The sequence below is a fragment of the Dermacentor andersoni genome, chromosome 1 (genome assembly GCF_023375885.2).
Source record: "Dermacentor andersoni chromosome 1, qqDerAnde1_hic_scaffold, whole genome shotgun sequence".
NCBI lineage: Eukaryota > Metazoa > Arthropoda > Arachnida > Ixodida > Ixodidae > Dermacentor > Dermacentor andersoni.
The window spans coordinates 267,510,123-267,528,183 of NC_092814.1; the positions used below are offsets into that span (position 1 = coordinate 267,510,123).

The 18,061-nt window shown below is 47.5% G+C and overlaps 1 protein-coding gene and 1 non-coding gene across 2 annotated transcripts in view; both read left to right on the forward strand.

Annotated features, from left to right (window-relative positions):
• The window catches only part of LOC126548246 (cocaine esterase-like), a 54,115-nt gene that overhangs the window by 16,336 nt on the left and 19,718 nt on the right, over positions 1-18,061 (forward strand). The window contains exons 2-4 of the mRNA XM_050196398.2: positions 15,926-16,066; positions 16,396-16,540; positions 17,612-17,797. Of these exons, the coding sequence (XP_050052355.1) occupies positions 15,926-16,066; positions 16,396-16,540; positions 17,612-17,797 (472 nt within the window). The remainder of the gene's footprint in view (positions 1-15,925; positions 16,067-16,395; positions 16,541-17,611; positions 17,798-18,061) is intronic.
• On the forward strand, positions 9,703-9,775 carry TRNAA-CGC (transfer RNA alanine (anticodon CGC)). Its single transcript has one exon. It is a non-coding gene; the product is annotated as a tRNA-Ala (tRNA).

Below are 18,061 nucleotides of genomic sequence, written 5' to 3' on the forward strand. Positions count from 1 at the left end.
GTCGCTCCAACTCAGTTTGGAGCGTCCAAGATGAACCCGTGAGCGCTCGCACTACGTATTATTGTTTCCCATAAACCGGAGGACGTGCCTTTTCGGGGAGTATTTTTCACGGTGAATTTAAAAGCAGTCCAGTCATTCCGTCGAAGCGAATTACTTGGACCTTGTCCTGGACTTTGGCAAGAACCCAATACGCTATACGGGAATGTGATCACTCCCGTGAGTTTTGATATCAGAAAACTAGCACATCTGCAGAATGAACGGGGGAAAAAGTTAAATTAAGGCAGATTCCGTAAGTAAGTCACGCTACGTAGGAACGTCGGGCTACCGTCACTCATGAGCTAAACTGAGGGTGTGGTTGCAGGCGAAGGATGCTAATTTTCGTCCTCTCGCATTTGTCCATACGCCTCCCCATGTTGAATGACGCGCATTAAGATCATCGATGAGGTCCCATGGAGCAGGACACACCGCCAATATGTTTGCTAATCTTTCTCAATAAAAGATCCTTGAAGCTTGCGACCATACTACAACCCACGAGTGTAAAATTAGCTTTTATTTTTCTTCATTCATAACAGATAAGCAAACACATTTATTGACATTGTGAGGTGTAAGTGCCCTGCGAACATAAGTGAGTTCGCGACGAACCAGCACTGACTATGCTGCAGGTACCCTTTGTTGTGGACATGACAGCTTCGTATACGGATAGCCAGAGTAGTTTCAATATGTTCTTCTAACAGATCACAATAGATAAGAATGCATGTGTAAATACTAATGGCGTACATAAAGGAGTGATTTTAATCCCCTTGCATTCCACTGCAAGCTTGAGGCTGGTTTGACCTTTTCCCGAAAGGATGGATGGTCGCTTGCTGTCTTTATATGAATTCTACGACTGAACCTTACTTTCAGTGCACTTCGATCAGGTGAGGTTTCCAGGCATGATATAATCACCCGGATGATATCCATGAGGGAGCGTAGCATTGAAATAAATTAACGATCTGGTTTGGGCGTTTCACTAGCGGTAAGAGCAGACTCCGGAGGGGAGATTATGTGGTCAGGTAATTTAGACAAGCTATTAGCTCGGAAACGCAGGTCAATCATTTGTAGAAAGAATCCTACCAGCTGTCTTCCTTGCAGGGTTAGCTTTTTTTCATCTTTCTTTTACTAAATATATAGTCACCACAGAGGGGGCACACACCGTTCCAGCAGCCGTATTTCAGGAGGACGCTGGATGTCAACAACGCCGGCACCGGTTAGTTTAGGCAAATTCTCTGTGGGAAAATTGACCCTAACCGTTTGCCCGAGGCGGGCTCCTTCTTGATTCACGTGCAGATTTATAGGCGGCATCATGGCAACCGTTACAGGTGGAGCATTTTACAGCAGCAGCGCCGCAAGGGTCTGCCACGTGAGGCTCGGCGCATTTGAGACGCAGTGCCGAGTTGGAACAGACGGCCTTGACATCTACCACTTTCAGGCACTAACTACGCTGAAGCGGTTTTGGCACGAACGGCCCAACAGTATGTCAGAAGTGGCCGACTTTCGCGACGCATGCGTGATGACAGCACCCTCATTAGCTGGTTCGGTGAGGACAGGCAAGTTCACGTTAGAATTGTCAAAATTAATGTCGTAAATTACACCCGCTGTGGACCGGGAGGAAGGAGTGGACTCTGAGCTGAGGGGAATTAGGTATATACTGGTTAACTTACGGCGGCTGATTATTGCTGGCGACAAAGAGCATAGAAGTCATTCAACTTCACTATGCTGATTGACGCACAGTTTATTTATGACCTTGTCATATTAGTCTCAGAGCAAAAGTTTCAGGTATACGCGATGATAACGCATCGAAACGGAAGACGCCAACGAGTTTGACGTCAAGTTCATAAACGCAAAAAACCTGGCATGGAAAAATATCACTCTTACTGAGCTATATCTTTGCTTAGTTTTGCCTCTGACGGCTAAGTAGATCCTAGCACGCTTCTTAGCAGACATATTTCCCATATTTCAATAAGTCAGTAAACAAATAACCGTAACGGCTCTGCATCCGCGTAGCTGAATTGTCTTAGTGTTTCGAGGTTCTCGCCTTTTTTCTTTTTTTTTTTGCACTGGACTACTTGTACATGGTGAGGCAAAGCGAGCGTTGAAGAATGTATCTCAGTCCGTGATTGCACAAGGAAAAAATGCGAACGTAAAGCAAAGCCTTCCCCGATCTCGCTTTTAAAATGAGATCCCACATTTACTCAATAAGCTCTTGGCAGCGCGCGCGCGTGGTTTTCTGCCAAACCACTTGGTAAGCATCGGTACGTATATATATATATATATACGATGCAATAACTACCGACAGCGCACGGTGGCCTATGATTATGGTATTTGTACGTCATGTAAAAATTGGCAGTAATGCCGAATATATTTTTACGTTATCTGATTTTGCAGTTCAAGAAAGTTATTTGCGTGCTTTCACAAATAGCAATGAACACTCGCATTCAAAACGTGGTCCCAAGGCACTGCGCTGTAAGGGCACCTCCTCTGAGAAAATCTCGGGAGGAGTACGGTTGAATGGAAAAGGATGAAACAGCCAAGTTGCGGCGGGGCAGATACTGTCTGCTCACGCAAAGCGAGCAGAGACATTATATTTGGTGTTTTACACAGCTAAGGAGTCGATATGGGCAGAAACGCAAAACGAACGTCAAGTATCACTAAATTAAAGCAGCAATTAATACATTAAAAACGAAAGTAATTATTTCCTGAACATGCATATGGTAGGTGATAATTTTATGTGAGTGGCAACGGAACTGCAGAACGTCAAGGCAGAAAAAAAAAGAGAGGAACAGCTATACTTTTGAAAAGTAATTTTCATTTAGAAAATAAAGGAAAATATTTTCTTATGTAAGCCGAGTTGAATTGTTATTAACGAGTGTTTCTCTAAAAAAGCTGACGGCTTATGAATATAAACAGATTTGTATGCTGCGACCATGCTTGATTTATATATTTCAGGGATGGATACAATCTGATTGTACGTGTACCTCAGTGCAATGAGCTTAAAGTAAGGATGCGGCTAGTGCGATTTTGAATGCGCTGTAGCGGAACTATATAAATGAGCACGGTAAGGGGGGCTTACCTAAGAACGTAGTGCAGTATAGGTACAGTGACTGTCCACAATGCAAGTAAATAAATATATATTGTTTTCATCGCAAGGACCCTCTCCATTGCTCTCCGCATCCCCCTAACCCGCCCCCCCCCCCCCCCTTTTTTTTCACTCGTAAAATATGTTGCAGAAACTGCTCTTTGCCTTAATGCCAACTCATTGCAGCTTTGTCGAGAGCGACGGGACAACTGCAGACAGAACCCGGAGGCACATTTCCCCCTCGAAACAATGCGCGCTGTGCGCCACGGCCACTTATGCCGAACCCGAGGCGTATAAATGATGTCGCCATTGGAATCCGTCCGTGCGCGCATGTGCGCGATCTATGCGTGTTTTCACACACAAGGGTGCATGCTCGTGCAAGTGAGGGACGCCGGCTGTCCTTCGGCTCCCTGCGCAAGGTCTTCGCGCTGTTCACCTTTTATATATATATATGTTATTTCTCCTGTATATCAGCGGCGGACTCTGCCGCCCAGCAGCCACGCGCACGCACGCACGAACAGCCGCCGTTGCGATGCATGAACAGCATGGAGGGGAAGAGTTCGGGGGGAGGGGAAAGCCGCCGGCCACGGACGGCCCGGCCGCATTTGAGGCAAAAGCTCGCGTTTTGGGGCCCACAAAGGCTTCCGGAAGACGAGCCAAGTCGAGGATGCCCGGCGCACACAACGGGGCGGATGCGCGGGGCCGACCGGCAGCGGGCGACAAAAGGGGACGCCGCTGATACCGCATGGGCGCGCCTGCAATCAGCGCCATCGGCGAAACTTCGCTACACGCAGTGGCGCTGCGAGCACTGCGCCCGCGTGCATCACTGCTTCACCCGGGTTCGGTACGGCAGCGGTAATCGATCGCGCCAACCGTGATCGTGCCTATAGGGCACAGACGGCCGTGTTGTATAGTACGCGGTCTCTCATTACAACCCTTCATGCCAGGTACAACGACGAGCGCGCCTGTATATAAGCAGCGTTTTTTTTTTTTTTTTTTTTTCGTCCAGATAATGTTAGAATAACGTTCAGTTATATAGACACCTTGCAACGGCCAGAGGGAGCCATATACTAGCCTACAATTTGTCACCCCAGCGTCGCCGACTTCTGCCGCTAGGGATGCGAGGAAAATTAGAAATTAAAAATGACGAACACCGACTTTCATAGCTCGTTTGAATCTTACGCACTGAGCTTTGCCGACCTGACCCACAGTCATGTTCGCGCTTATAAACTGGAACGCAAGCATGACCAGTCGTGAGGGGGCATACACACTTGGGCATTTTCAGATACCTCACACTCTTGCCTTGTGATGAGCAATCAGAAATGCCAAGGCGAATGTCTATCGCGTCCCTCCCATTTTGCTTCCAGTGCTCGTTAGGCCGTGTGATTTGGCGCTGTAGTGAAATGAAGAAAGCTTCAGCCAAAATTGCCCATATCACCTATATGGCTTTAATCGAAAAGCGAATTACATGGAGAAAGCAGTGGCGAAATGTTACGCGGTAGCTCTTGGGTTTTTTTTTTTTTTTTTTTTAGTTTTGCACGTATAGCGATTTCGATGCGTGGGTGAGAAGACAAGGCTTGAGCAACGGCTTTTGCGCTTTGGCTTTAACTTGAGGCGTTGTCTGTACTCTAAGCAATCATATGTTGGCGAAAGGCCTGCGGTGCGGCTTAATTGACAACATATGTGGTTGGGTAGTGTAAAAGAACGATAAATAAATAATACACCCTGCTGGTTTAGTCGACAATGACATCATTGGTACTCTTGTTTAGCTGCTTGTTGCATTGTATAGAGGTTCAATGTGGTGCCGTTGAGAACTCGAGTGCTCTGATCGGATCGTTCTCCTGAGGCCATCAAGCACAAGGAACTTTCTTTCTTTCGGCACTGCAATCATAACTCACGCCTGCTATGTTTGAACACTATTAATCGTTGACAAAAATAAAGAACTACTTACAGTTAGCATAATGGGAGTTATAACAATAAAAAAAACCGCTCAGTTAATGTTTATCCCCCTAATGTCTCATTTGAAGTTTCCCTATTGCGCAAATAGGCAGTTATGCGTGAATACAAATTCGGGACTGGCAGTACCGCGTAGTTCCGCCTGTGAACGCAATTGTACGTATTACGCAAGCAACTAGCCAATTCCTTTTGTTCCTGCTGGCACTTCGAGCGACACAGTTGCAGTTACGGAAACAGTTGAAAAATTGCGCTGCTACATGCGCACTTAGGCGTGACGCGTTGTTTGTCCTCCCCGGCGATCTCCCCGCACATGTGGCGCAATCTGGGAGAGACCGCTCTCGCCACCGTCGCCCTCGCTATGCTGTGCGTATTTCGGCCCACGCGCAAAGGATCATCTCCGAAGCCATTTCTGCCTGAGATGTCTCGAGAAGGAAAGAAGAGCAAAAAAACGAAAGCGATATGCTAATTGCTTTTCTGTCAGCGCGGACGTCGTCGATCATTTGCAGAAGCCGTGTTTTCCGAACACGCGAGCCTAGAGCGATTCATTTCAGGCGCCAGCTGAGCGCCGATGCGGAATGGGTTGCACACTGTATACACTTCGCTCGCAGTAACCACTGGCCAGGCAGCGCACGACGGGCGTCGAATATTCACGGTCGCGTTGTTTGGGCAACGGCGATGCGATTTTCATCGCTCTAGCGATCAAGCCTGTGGGCATAGCTGTGATGTCTTTATCGATAGGATGCTCCATCATTTAGTGCAGCCAAGGATTCGATGAAAATTTGTCTTTTCAGGTAGCATGATGATGAAGTTGTGGTTACTGGCCAAGTCAAGGCGAAAAAACGGAGACGTTTCGGAGCCAGGTACGGGTTCCTTGGTAAAGCAAATGCCACACCAATGTGACCAAGGAACCGGTACAGGCTCCGAAACGCCTCTGTTTTTGCACCTTCACTTAGTCAGTGACCGCAGCTTACTTATCATTTAGCGTATACGGTGTGCTCCATCGAAGAGGTGACCGTTGGTGAACTATGTGCTTGTCCAGAGGCCATCGAACATTCCATTTGTGACTGTCCCCAGCTTTTCGAATAGAGACGCGCGCTCTCTTCCGTCCTCGATAAGTTACAAAGCCTTCCGCTCTTTGCCTCGACCGTCCCTACACTGCACGGTCTTGCAGCCGCCCTCTGTTAAATTTTTTTCCGATTATTTTTTAAGGACGGCAGGCTTATGTAAAAGACCAAGACGACATGCCAGTGAAACTCCACTCTTTCCTTCTGCCATTACAAGTTCATTACTGCATTTCCTTTCCGTCTGTACAGCGTAGCAAACGAGATGACGAGTAATTCTCCCTACATTCCTGTTTGCTCCTTTCTCTCTGTCTCTCTTTCTGAGGTTTAGTTCTGGACAGAGCAATTCCACCTGCCGACACGGCTCTGGGACTCTACCGACTTAGACGTTTCGCAGCGCATATTTGCACTCATGTTCCTTTAAGAACACTTAGCATACAGTACCATTCCCTGTAGGGTCCACTCCAGAGATCGACTGCTCCAAAGCAGCTTGTAACAAAGTGCCCTAAAAAGTACAACTTGCTTTAGCGAACCTGCTAGGCGCGTTCCTATTCAAAACTTCACCGTCACTTTCTGTTTATCCTTTTTTGTCTCTTATCTCGGAGGCGTGCTGCAGAGCGTTCAGAATGTCCGTTTCTTTTGAATACAATAGACACTTTCTTTTTCTCCGTATGCATGCACTTTCCTTTCCTGTGTATAGGGCAGCCAACCGCGCGCGACCTTCGTTATCCTGGCTACTTTTTCTTCTCTTTCTCTCTCTCTCCCTAACAGAAGTATTGAACAACGATAGCCCACATTTTGACGGAAACCTAGTGACAGTCCGCTGGGGCCCATGGGCTCAGGATATAGTGCCTTACCTATCTGAAGTAAATGGCGTGTACGGCGCTTTTTCTTACGGCTTTTTTTTTTTTTCCTGCTGCGGGCGCGTGCGTCACGGACGACTTTGCACACTCTCATTTCTCAAAGTGACGTTTCTATAACTCGTGTCTCTCACGAACTTGCGAGCGCACTGTGACGGCTCGCGTACGCTGAACATACCACGAGTTTTCTGTTAGATATTATACAAGGTGGACAGAGTAGGGCTACGCTATCATGAAATGCGTGGCCGATGGTGGGATCGAGGCCTCTTTTTTGCCGTACAGCAGCCCAATGTTCAAATCATCAAGCCAAGATCACACGCATGCGTCTCTCGTGCCAATGGCACTCTTTGAAACATATGGTGCGTGCGCCGCACGTGCAAGTTTCTCACGATCTTCCCTCGTGACTGCTATAGCGCGCTGAGGCGATGTGTTAGACGGCGTTGCCTTCTGTACCAGTTCATATTTTTCATCAGACAGATGCCTACAAAGCGGGTGAAGTCCGTCTATATTTCTACCGCGTTAAAAAAAAACCGCACGCCACGTACTGCAGGTCGAACCCTGATGTAATGGCAGGCTTCACCGCGCACGATTGGCTTATAACACGAAAATGCAACAACAATCAGTCAACAGGCAGGCGGTTGCTGGGACGTTTCGAAAGACGGTGGCCCTCATGAGCCAGCGGTGGGATACAAGCCACTGTGTGCCGTGGTGGGTGCCTGAGCAACACCGCGCTTCGTGGTATACTGCGAGAGAGAGTCACCACTTCAAGCGCTGCCACTACACTACATAAACACTATAAACCGAAGGCGTCGCCCGGTGTCCGATTTGATGCATGACCAAAAAGTGTTCGGTGGGCGAACGGGACTGACAGACGCATGTATTTCATCGTTATTATCACTCTCATCATCATAAATTGACGAAAAAATGTGCCGCTGCTGCGGTGAATGCGTGTTTCGCCTTCCGTGTCACAAGAACTGTTTTGTCGTAGTCAATAAAATCGGCTTTACCACTGTATATTTCATGTCACCATGTCATAATGGTTCGAGGAAAAAATAACCTAGCTCACACGCTCTGCGTGCAGTAGTTTTCATCTTTCTTTTTCTTTTCTTGCATTGCAAAAAAAAAAAAAAAATACACGCTTCAGCGTTCACTGAGGCAATCGTTAAATGCGTAGCTGGAGCACAAGTTAGTGCCACTCCTTTTTGAATACGCGGTGAATGGCAGAAGTCTGGAAGCAAATGACGGGCGGCCCCCTTACGTTGACGGCCGTGAATTACCTCCGCATGCAATTTCACTCGGACAGCAAGCGTTTTCTTGGTATTTATTTTCTATTCCTTTGCTGGGAAACAGCGGTGGTGCGTCAGCTGCTAAAGATTCTTGGATGCGGGCCAGGCAAGCGCAGATGGGATGAGAATGGGCGTTCAGTTCAGCTGTCGGTCAGATTACCTATCTGATTCGTAGCAAACACGCCAAGAACACGCAATTTGCAGTGTGACATGAGTGGATCTATCTGTGCAGCATAGCGGCGACGCAGTGGTCAGCAACTGCGTATACAACCCACCGCGGTAGATTGGCATTCTCTGTCTTTCGAAGACCCCTCGTACATTATATCGCCGCTCGCCTTCAACCCCGGTCGAAATTAAGTCGGAAGCGATCGCGTACAATACTCACATGAAGTCACGTGCATGCCAAACTGCATGGACTATTGTATATATAATTGTATCCTCGCCGTCAGCTTACGATAGAATTGACACTAATTTCATCGACGCCATGGTGTCGTCGCAGACGATGAAAAAGCAACCGTGGATTGCCTTTCGAATACTGTGAGATCACGTGATGATCAAAGATGCGGCATCAACATGGTAACTCACGAGTCAATGTTGCACCCTAACTTCTTTGTCTCGGCAAAGAAAAGTAGTTTTTATCTTAAGAAACATGAAAAGATGGTTACTTTATTCTTGTACATGGAGATGCTCACGTTGCTATCTAACCGGTGTAAATTAAAAAAAAAAATTCATTTCTTAACGTACTAGCCGAACTGAAAAACCTTTATGTATCTGCTGCGGAGCACAACGCGGCGTGTTCAACGACAGCGTTTTATTGCAAAAGCGCTGGTGCGCCATGATTTTCACCCCTGATAACAGAGAGAGAGAGAGAGAGACATTTATTCTGATAAGGAAGCTGAGAGGTCGGCCTGAATCAGTATTCTGACCTGCTACTCAGCATTGCGTAAGGGAGACGGACGTAAAAAGAGCGAGAGAGAATGCCAGATGGCCAATATATTGTGCCTCTTATTTTTATTGAGACGATAGAAGGAGGTGTTAGCGTACTAATACGGCGCCGGCTACTCCTTGGCTCTTGATCAGGTGTTACAATTACATGTATAAATTTGTGTATCTTTGCACGTAGTTTTGCAAGTAGAGCTGAAGAACAGTCAATGTACACAAAACGACGTTATCACATAGAAGCCAAATCAACACCACGACATTACAAAGAGACTTTCAAAGCAACCTTGCGAACAACAATATCACATAACACGGCGACATTAGAAAGAAACACTCAAAGCAACAATGGGACTGTGCCGATACTTCCAGCGGATTGCGAACTGGGCCTTTTTGGTAACCTGAAGTTTTCTGGGAGCAAGAAAAGTGCTAAGACAATGAGACAAAAAGCAAAATGACAATGAAGCCAAGCAAAGCATTGGGGAAATGTCGCCGTAGCACAGTTGGTAGTGCAACGCACGCGCAATGCGGAGAGTGTGGGTTCGGCTCCCACCGGCGGCACGCTATCTTCTCGTCCGCTTTCATGTCCCTTTTCTTTATTATTTTCTACATTTCAGTATCAAGCACACCTAATTTCCCCGATGCTTTACTTGGCTTCATTGTGTGTCAGCATTAAGTGGGCATGATTAAAAATTCCAGCCCCTCGGTTTCCCTTCTTCTCTCTCGTATATATATATATATATATATATATATATATATATATATATATATATATATATATAATATATGCGTGTGCGCGCGCGCGGCGTGTGTGTGTGTGTGCGTGTGTGTGTGCGTGTGCGTGTGTGTGTGTGTGTGCGTGAACGAGAAAGAAAGGAAACCGAGGGGCCCACAGGTTGAATGCGAACCCACGTCTTCGCATTACGTATATCTAGGAAGAAAAACGTCAACAGAATAGGCAAGCAGCTACATACCGGACATACAACCTGGCGACCGCGTTCTAGTGCGGAAAGGAACTGGGTCTTCCAATGACACGCTTTATGGATGATTTCATGTAATCACGACTGCCTCGCAGCGTGGTATCCTGACGGTCATCTGGTACTTGGGAGTCTCCGGGTTAAACACAGTGCACTTCCATCAGCAATTTCTTCAAATATTACACCACGAGGTGTGAAGATTTAGGTGGGAAAGTGAAGTGGTCTGCTCCAGCGGCGACAGAGAGGACAACGAAGAGAGATCAGGGAAGGACACATGTCCGGGAATTTTCAACATTGATCCTTTGGCAATTTGTTGAACTTCACCGCAACACACCAGTGTAATCCAATATGCAGCATTTTCAAACGCTTACATTTGAAAACCACGGCAGAGTTTCAACAAGTTTAAAATAACGTCGAGAGGGTACTATCTTTCAATAACATACGCATTTACGGCACTTCGTGCTGCTTTATATGTTTTGCCCTGACGAAAAGGCTGATTATGAGAGCGCCTTGTGATCGTCCCCGTCTCCTTTTTTTGTCCGTCGCGTTCTCTGGCGCCAGTTGCGTCTGCCATTGAGTTACGCTGGCGTGTTTGCGGTGAAGTTTAGCAAATTTGCGAAGGAGCAATGTCCACAATTCCTGAGTATGAAAGGAAAATGACGGGCTCTCTTAAGCTAGTGATTAAATGGGGACCACACCCGTCTCGCTATAGATATGATATTTCAGTGAATCACTTTAGGAATGCTACAGCCATCATCATAGTCGTCGTCGTCGTCGTGGGCATCATCATCATCATCATCATTCGTCCCTCGACAAAGAAAGAGAAAAGTTTAAGGATAGAAAAGGCGGAGAGGTCGGCCTGAGAAGCTTGTCACTGGCCTACTCCTCCACAATGGGGTAAATGGTTTGGGAGAGACAAGGAAAGGAAGAGTGAGAAATGAGGTGGCAATGCAAAACGACAGCGACTGTTAGAGATCAGGGGCCCTATAACGAAAAAATATTCCAATATGTTTTTATTCCAATCTCCTGACGTCAAATTTGCGTAACCGCCGACGCTAGGCATCGAGCGGTGGCACGCAGGGTTGTCTGAACAGAAAAATCAAACGCTGTCCTCGTTCATAGGAGGTAACTTTGCTTGAAAAACGAATAACATTGCCTACACTGAGCGGCTTGTATTTCTCTCGCTCTCTGTCTCTCTCTCTCTGTTTCTCTCTCTCTCTCCTGTATTATCTCATTGGCTGACAAGAGGCGAGGAGCACGCTCAAGTGGAGAGGGATTCGGTGGGGCCGAGCCAGTGCATTGAATATTGATAACCGGATGAAGAGAGTGGTGCCGGCGTCTGTGATTGGTCCGCTTTCCGCTACATAGCTTGAGGTGGCTGGACGAAAATCGCGGCGGCATGCAACGGAAGGTTAAGAATGACACTAAAACGGATCCTCAGCAAAGAAGAGTTGGCTGAACGACGTCGTAAACGTGCTGAAAGTGCTCGATAACGTTACACGGCCGCGCAAAAAGTTTGATTATAGGTAAATAAACCCATACTCTCTGGCAGGTGCGAGTAGCCAGCGCCTGAGCGATCGGCGGCAGCCATCTTTCATTCCTTTCGGAACGGGGCAGCCTGCGGCTATTCAGAAGAAAATTCAGTTTCGTTCGGTATATTAATACATTTTTAACGCGTACACGTCGCTTAATTTGACGCGGTGAGTCTTCGTGGTTTTGTGACGTCGCGTGTCGGGCAGGTGAAGTGGGTGCAACCCGAAAACTGTTGACCAATAGCCGAGGGCTAATGGCGAAAAGGCGTCGAATCAGAAATAACTATTTTTCTTTTGTTCGGTCCAGTCATGCATAATCAGTGTGTACACGTCATATCAGATGGAGAGCTATCGCGATTTTTGTGACGTCGCGTGACAGACAGGCGGAGTGGGGGTGGTCCAAAAAAGTATTCGACCAATCGCGGAGGGCTGATTGCAAAAGTGGAATACAAAAGTTTGGAATAGCTTTACGTTATAGCGCTCCAGATCAATCTTCAGTATATACACACCGTGTACAGGGGCGATATAACGTAAATGTATATATATATATATATATATATATATATATATATATATGAGTGGGTGGGTGGCTGTCCCCGCCGAGCAGGGCTCTGTATCGGTATGGAGTGTCAGAGGCATTACCGTTCAGCGTCGCGTGCATTCATTCTTCAAAATGGCAATACGCTGCCAGAAGGGCGAAATTAATGGGCCAACCGCGCAACGCCGTAGAAAGCACGCAGGCGGCGGCAGTGGGCGCGCCTAATGTTGGACTAAGATCACTGTCTTTTCGTTTTATTGTGGAGACTGCGTCATTTGTTATAAGTCGCCAGTGCCACGAAGCCACGCAGTGACACGTGTTTTACGTCGCCAGCGGGCAAAGCCACGGGGCGACATGTGGTGATTACATGCGCCGCCTCCGGGAGCTTCTCGCCGCATGCCGCAGCGGCGCCCGAACTTGAGCTGTTCTTCAAGCAACAAAACCGACGGTGTGCACTTTCCGAGTGGATAAAACCTTGGGGCTATAGAGCGTGCTCAGTGCACGTGGTTGTCGACACTGGCCCTGCATCTTTCCTGCTTGTTTTCTTCTAGTATATAATGGCACTTACCCAATGTGGGGGGAATGTCAGTATGGATAGGCGTTGGAGTGGGTGGGTGGTAAATGGTTGAAGAAAAGGGAGTAAACAGAATAAAAGTACGACTGGTACCAATATTATTTAAGTGTACGAATTTTTAATCAGACTCCATAACAGTAAAGAAAACGTGCAATGTCGTACGTGTGTCGCATGTCTCGCTGCGTATACACCTCCGTTCACCATTCTTCCCTCGACAAACACCAAACATAGCCTTCGTGGATTCGCTGTGTCGATGTCTCGCGGTGTGTTTCCGCGCGGACTGCTGTCTGCACTTCGGAATAGCTTGTGAACGATGAAGTACATAAACATCGCCTGACATTGAAGTTGTGACCTATGCGGTGCGTAAACATGAACATTGTTGGATATTACATGTTGCGTAGGGTCAAAGTATAGACAATCGTACGCCTCGCATTTAGTTTTAGAGCATCATTTAAGTAAACCCTTCACGAATACATCGCTTCCTATAGATTCTAACGTCTGCGTTGTATCTGCGCATATATATATATATATATATATATATATATATATATATATATATATATATATATATATATATATATATATATATATATATATATATATATATATATATATGTTAGTAACGTGAAACATATATTGATGTGAAACTGCAAGGAGAAGGCCTACATGCGGATCTCGAGGCGAATTCTTAACAAAATGAAAAATGTTATGGCGATGGCAATCTACGCTCCACCGGCTGTCGTTAGGTCGTTACCGCTGCTATGCCTGTATGTGCCTATGCCTGTACAAAAACTACAACCCCCAAAGCGAAAATCTTCATTCTCATCCCAGATTCACAAATGCATGATATGACAAAAAAAAAATACTTTTTAAACCGGGAGACGCAACAAACGAGCACGCGACCTTCAGAAGAAGTTTGGTAACAACAACGAGGCGGTGTACGTAGACGCTGCGCGATATGGAGGAGGGAGAAGCGCACACGCGATCGCGGTTGTAGACCGCACGGGTAAGTGCCTCGCGAGTGCCACGGTGACCACGGGACACACGGAGGCGGCCGAAGAAGCCGCGATAGCCCTAGCACTCGTCGCGGTGCCGAACGCTGCGATCGTGATCAGCGACTCGCAGGCGGCCATCCGCGGCTTCGCGCGCGGTCGTGTCTTGCGGGAAGCGGCCCGCATACTCCAAATTTCTGACGACGGCGACTCGTCATCGCCCTCGCAACCCCAAAATTCTGCGGTCTTCCTCCTCTGGACCCCGGCACACACCGATGTTCCGCTCGCGGGCAACGAGGCGGCCCACGCCACGGCTCGAGGTCTCACACGCCGAGCCGCCGCTGATTATGTGGCCGCCTCCTCCCCCGAGAGCGGGGCATCGGATCTGCCGGATCGGGACACTACAACAGAAACACAGCAACAAGAAACACACTAGGCGTGGGGCGATCACCTAACCACGTTCAGAGACCCCACCCAACACTACAGACTCGAAAGACGCACATTCCCGCCACCGCACGATAAATTGAACAGGAACGAGGCCGTAACATTACGCTTGCTCCAGACACACACCTACCCTAGCCCCGCTATCTTACACCACTGCTATCCGCGTTTATATCCAATAGACGCGTGTAAAACATGCGGACAGAGAACAACGCTGCGACACATGCTCTAGGAGTGTGCCGGCAACAACGGTAATCAAACCAGCTCCGTTCGCGACGCGTCCATAATCGCGGCCGTTGCCAGAGTTGGAGAAGGCTCGAGCTCACTTCTTCCCGACGCCGCCCCGGATGCGGGAGCCGCCGGGGACTTTCTCCGAGGCGTCGCCGCCGCTGGGAGGCGGCTATCAGAAGTTCAGAGCTGGCAGACCAGCTCTGGGCCGTCCGGCAAGCCGAAGATGCCGCTCGAATCCAAGGACTTTGAGCCATCACCTGAGGCCACCACAGCAAGAACTGCCGGACTATTCTTTAATAAAGTTTCTTCTTCTTCTTCTTCTTTTAAACTCCAAGGTTCAAATTGTTAACTCCCTTGTTTTTATACACCCAATTTAACCACCCGATTCATGGACAATCCCCCACTGTGGGTAGGCGCCACAGCCACTCAGGAGAACAGCAACATACAGAAAATATCTGAGTGGTGTCCCAGATGCATAAGCTAATGACGAACGAGATAACCAAAAGTAAGATATCTTCGTACAATTAGAATATAGCGCGTGTGAGAAATTTCTATCAATCTGTGAGTTTGTATCGGGAAAGTGCGCATAGAAGTGTTCACTAATGTATCTTCATAGGTAAGGACCAATGCAAGGACCAACGACATTCGAGCTATGACGCTCTTGTCTGTGTACAAAAAGAAATGCATACCAATAGAGATGACAAGAGTGTGGAACATAATGTTGCTAAATATAACAAAAAAATCGGGTGCGGTCCAATTTCCTGACGTCACACACACCGGCGTACAAATTCCACTGTAAAGAGTAATTGTGGTTCTCTAATTTCTCCACAAATGTAATAGATCTGTTGGGACGACGCACCATTGAACGTTATGATGCGGATGGGTTTCACATTGAAGATGTGCAGATGTTCAGAGCATGCGCCTCGGCAAAAGTTTGCCTGTGGGAATGATTAATATTGGCTGTTGCTTTCAAACCTCCACCATCGCCGTATAGCTGAGAAAAACTGCAGCGAAGCTGTGGCGGCAAGAAAAGCAGCAATTCACGAACAAACGCGTATGCTTCTTGCAATACCACGCACATCGCGGTCTCTGCCATCGACACAAGTGCAATCACGGAGCACCGTCACTGACATCCTTGGGCCAGTGAACCTGCTCGCCACTTTTACGCTGTGAATGGCCCCGCCAAGCCAATCTGATGACGGGGCGGATTCCCGTTGAGCTAGCTAATACGAAGGCTCTCGTGACCTCGATTAACGTCAAACACCTTACATGTTTCATATATTTCGTTATTACTTATTTATTATTCCTCAAAGGCCTAGATTTGAGGCACATTACAATTACCTCATTATATGGATGAACGCTGGGGTTAGGGCCAGTGTAACATGTCCGCCTTTGATTCGAGCATGTCGCTCTCTCTACTTTGTAGCCTCCCGTGATACACCCTGGCTGGAGCTCAGTGCTGGACGCGACTGCCTTCCGATCGGCGTGTCCGCAGTTTGACTACCGCGGGAGGATCGTCGGCAACGAAGACTGCCTCTTCCTCAACATCTACACGCCAGGATACAGGGTGAGCGACAGATAAACATGCATCGGCTATGTATGCCACCTCTTTCAACATGACTACACGATCACTACACGATCTGTGCTACTTCTACAGACACAAAGGATATGTCACGCAATGCGTTTCGACAAATTCCAACAGTTTCTGATTACGTATATAAGAAAAAGAAGGAGAGAGATGGACTTTTTTTAATGAGAGCTAAATGAATTAGCTGTACTGCTTTAAGAGTTCAGCGACCAGCTTTTGCACAGGTCTCTTGCATTTGCCATATATTTAGTCCTTGGCTATATCGGTTTGCGGACTTATTTTATAACGAAAATCCTGCTTAATCGCAGAACGGCCAGACCCCTTCCTACCCCGTGATGGTGTTTCTGCACGGCGGCAACTTCGAGACTGGAGCCGCAAGCCAGTACGGACCACAGAAGCTCGTCGACAAGGACGTCGTCGTGGTCACCATAAACTACAGGCTCGGCATTCTTGGTACGTTGCTTTGTTAATTTCATGATGACAATGTGTGAAGCAGCGAAGAAAAAAAAAAAAACAAGATAGGAGGGAGGTAACAAACACGGTACTATATAGCTGCTCAGATGTTCCCGAAAGAACCGTGATCTGTGCCGGTGATTTAAGAAAACTAATTGTCTTAGTGTGTGCTTGATCGTCGCCGTTTCTGCCAGTCGCTACTTATTTTGGAGGTTTGTCCATCCACATGGCCTCATATGTGTTACCATTGTTTTTCATGGAAAAGTAAAGACGATTATACGCCGACGAAGAATAAAGAAATTGAAGAGGGCGTAAACTTGCCGCTTCCGTTTTGAAACAGTTATACTTCGACGTCTGAGACAAAAGTGATCCCAGTAGTAGATTCGAAACCTTCCTACATCTTTTTAACTTTTTGTAGATATTTTGCGCCTTTAAGCTCATACGTAAACACTTGTCATTATGTCTTAAAGGGAGGCTCCACTGCTGCTTCTAACACAACCACCTCTTAAAGTCCTGAGGCCACATCCCTTGAAGGTGTTGTAGTGGAAAGTCACACCATTCAAGACGCTTCTCTGAAAACAAGACACAACGATAAATGACCAAATATAACAGCGGGTTCATTTCGGCTGGTTCGTATACATCCTGTCAAACAGCAGAATTTTGAACAGCGCGACAGAGGACAAAGAACCACAGGACAGAGAGCTGTCCAGCACTCTGTTCTGTGCCACTTTCTTTTTTTTTTTTGTCCTATGTCGCGCTGTCCAAAAGTCTGTTGTTCGGCCAAATATAAGTTCATCTTACGAGACGCCAACCGACATGAAGCACCGCTCATCGTTCGTGTTGACTTTGCGAGGCAAGTTCCTTAGGCAAATGGGAGCGCTGCTCCTGTACGGTGAAGTCGCGTTACTGCCATGCTGGAAAGCGCACTCATACGATGCATGGTCGTACAGGCCTGTTTCCGCGTTCTCTCGAAAACTACGAGCTGTGCGCCGGAACACACTGTTACCCAGGATGACCCTATTCTTCAGAGATAGAAAATCATTCGACCCATCCACACTTGTGTGCTCATAGGGTTCCTGAGCACGGGCGACAGCGTCTGCCCTGGCAATCTGGGCCTGCTGGACCAGAACCTGGCGCTCAAGTGGGTGCGCGACAACGTGGCCCACTTTGGCGGTGACCCTTCGCAGGTGACGCTCTTCGGCCAGGGCTCAGGCGCCGTCAGTGTCTTCCTGCACATCCTGTCACCCCTCAGCCAAGGTGAGCGGCAAGTGCGAATCCGGAATCGTCGTCAGTCGTAGCACGTTGCCGAGATTTTCTTACTGTGGAAGCGAAGCGGCTCCGCAAGTTAATCACACCGCAGTACGTGTAAATGGCTCGTGCCGTATGGTGCAGTCTAGCGCCGACCATGCATGATGGCGTGTACCGTCAGTACCGTTGAGGAATGTACTTTTACGCACAGCTTAAGGGTAACTAACATTTCATCGACCCAAGATGATCATACTGTGTGCTTAATAAGGGTTA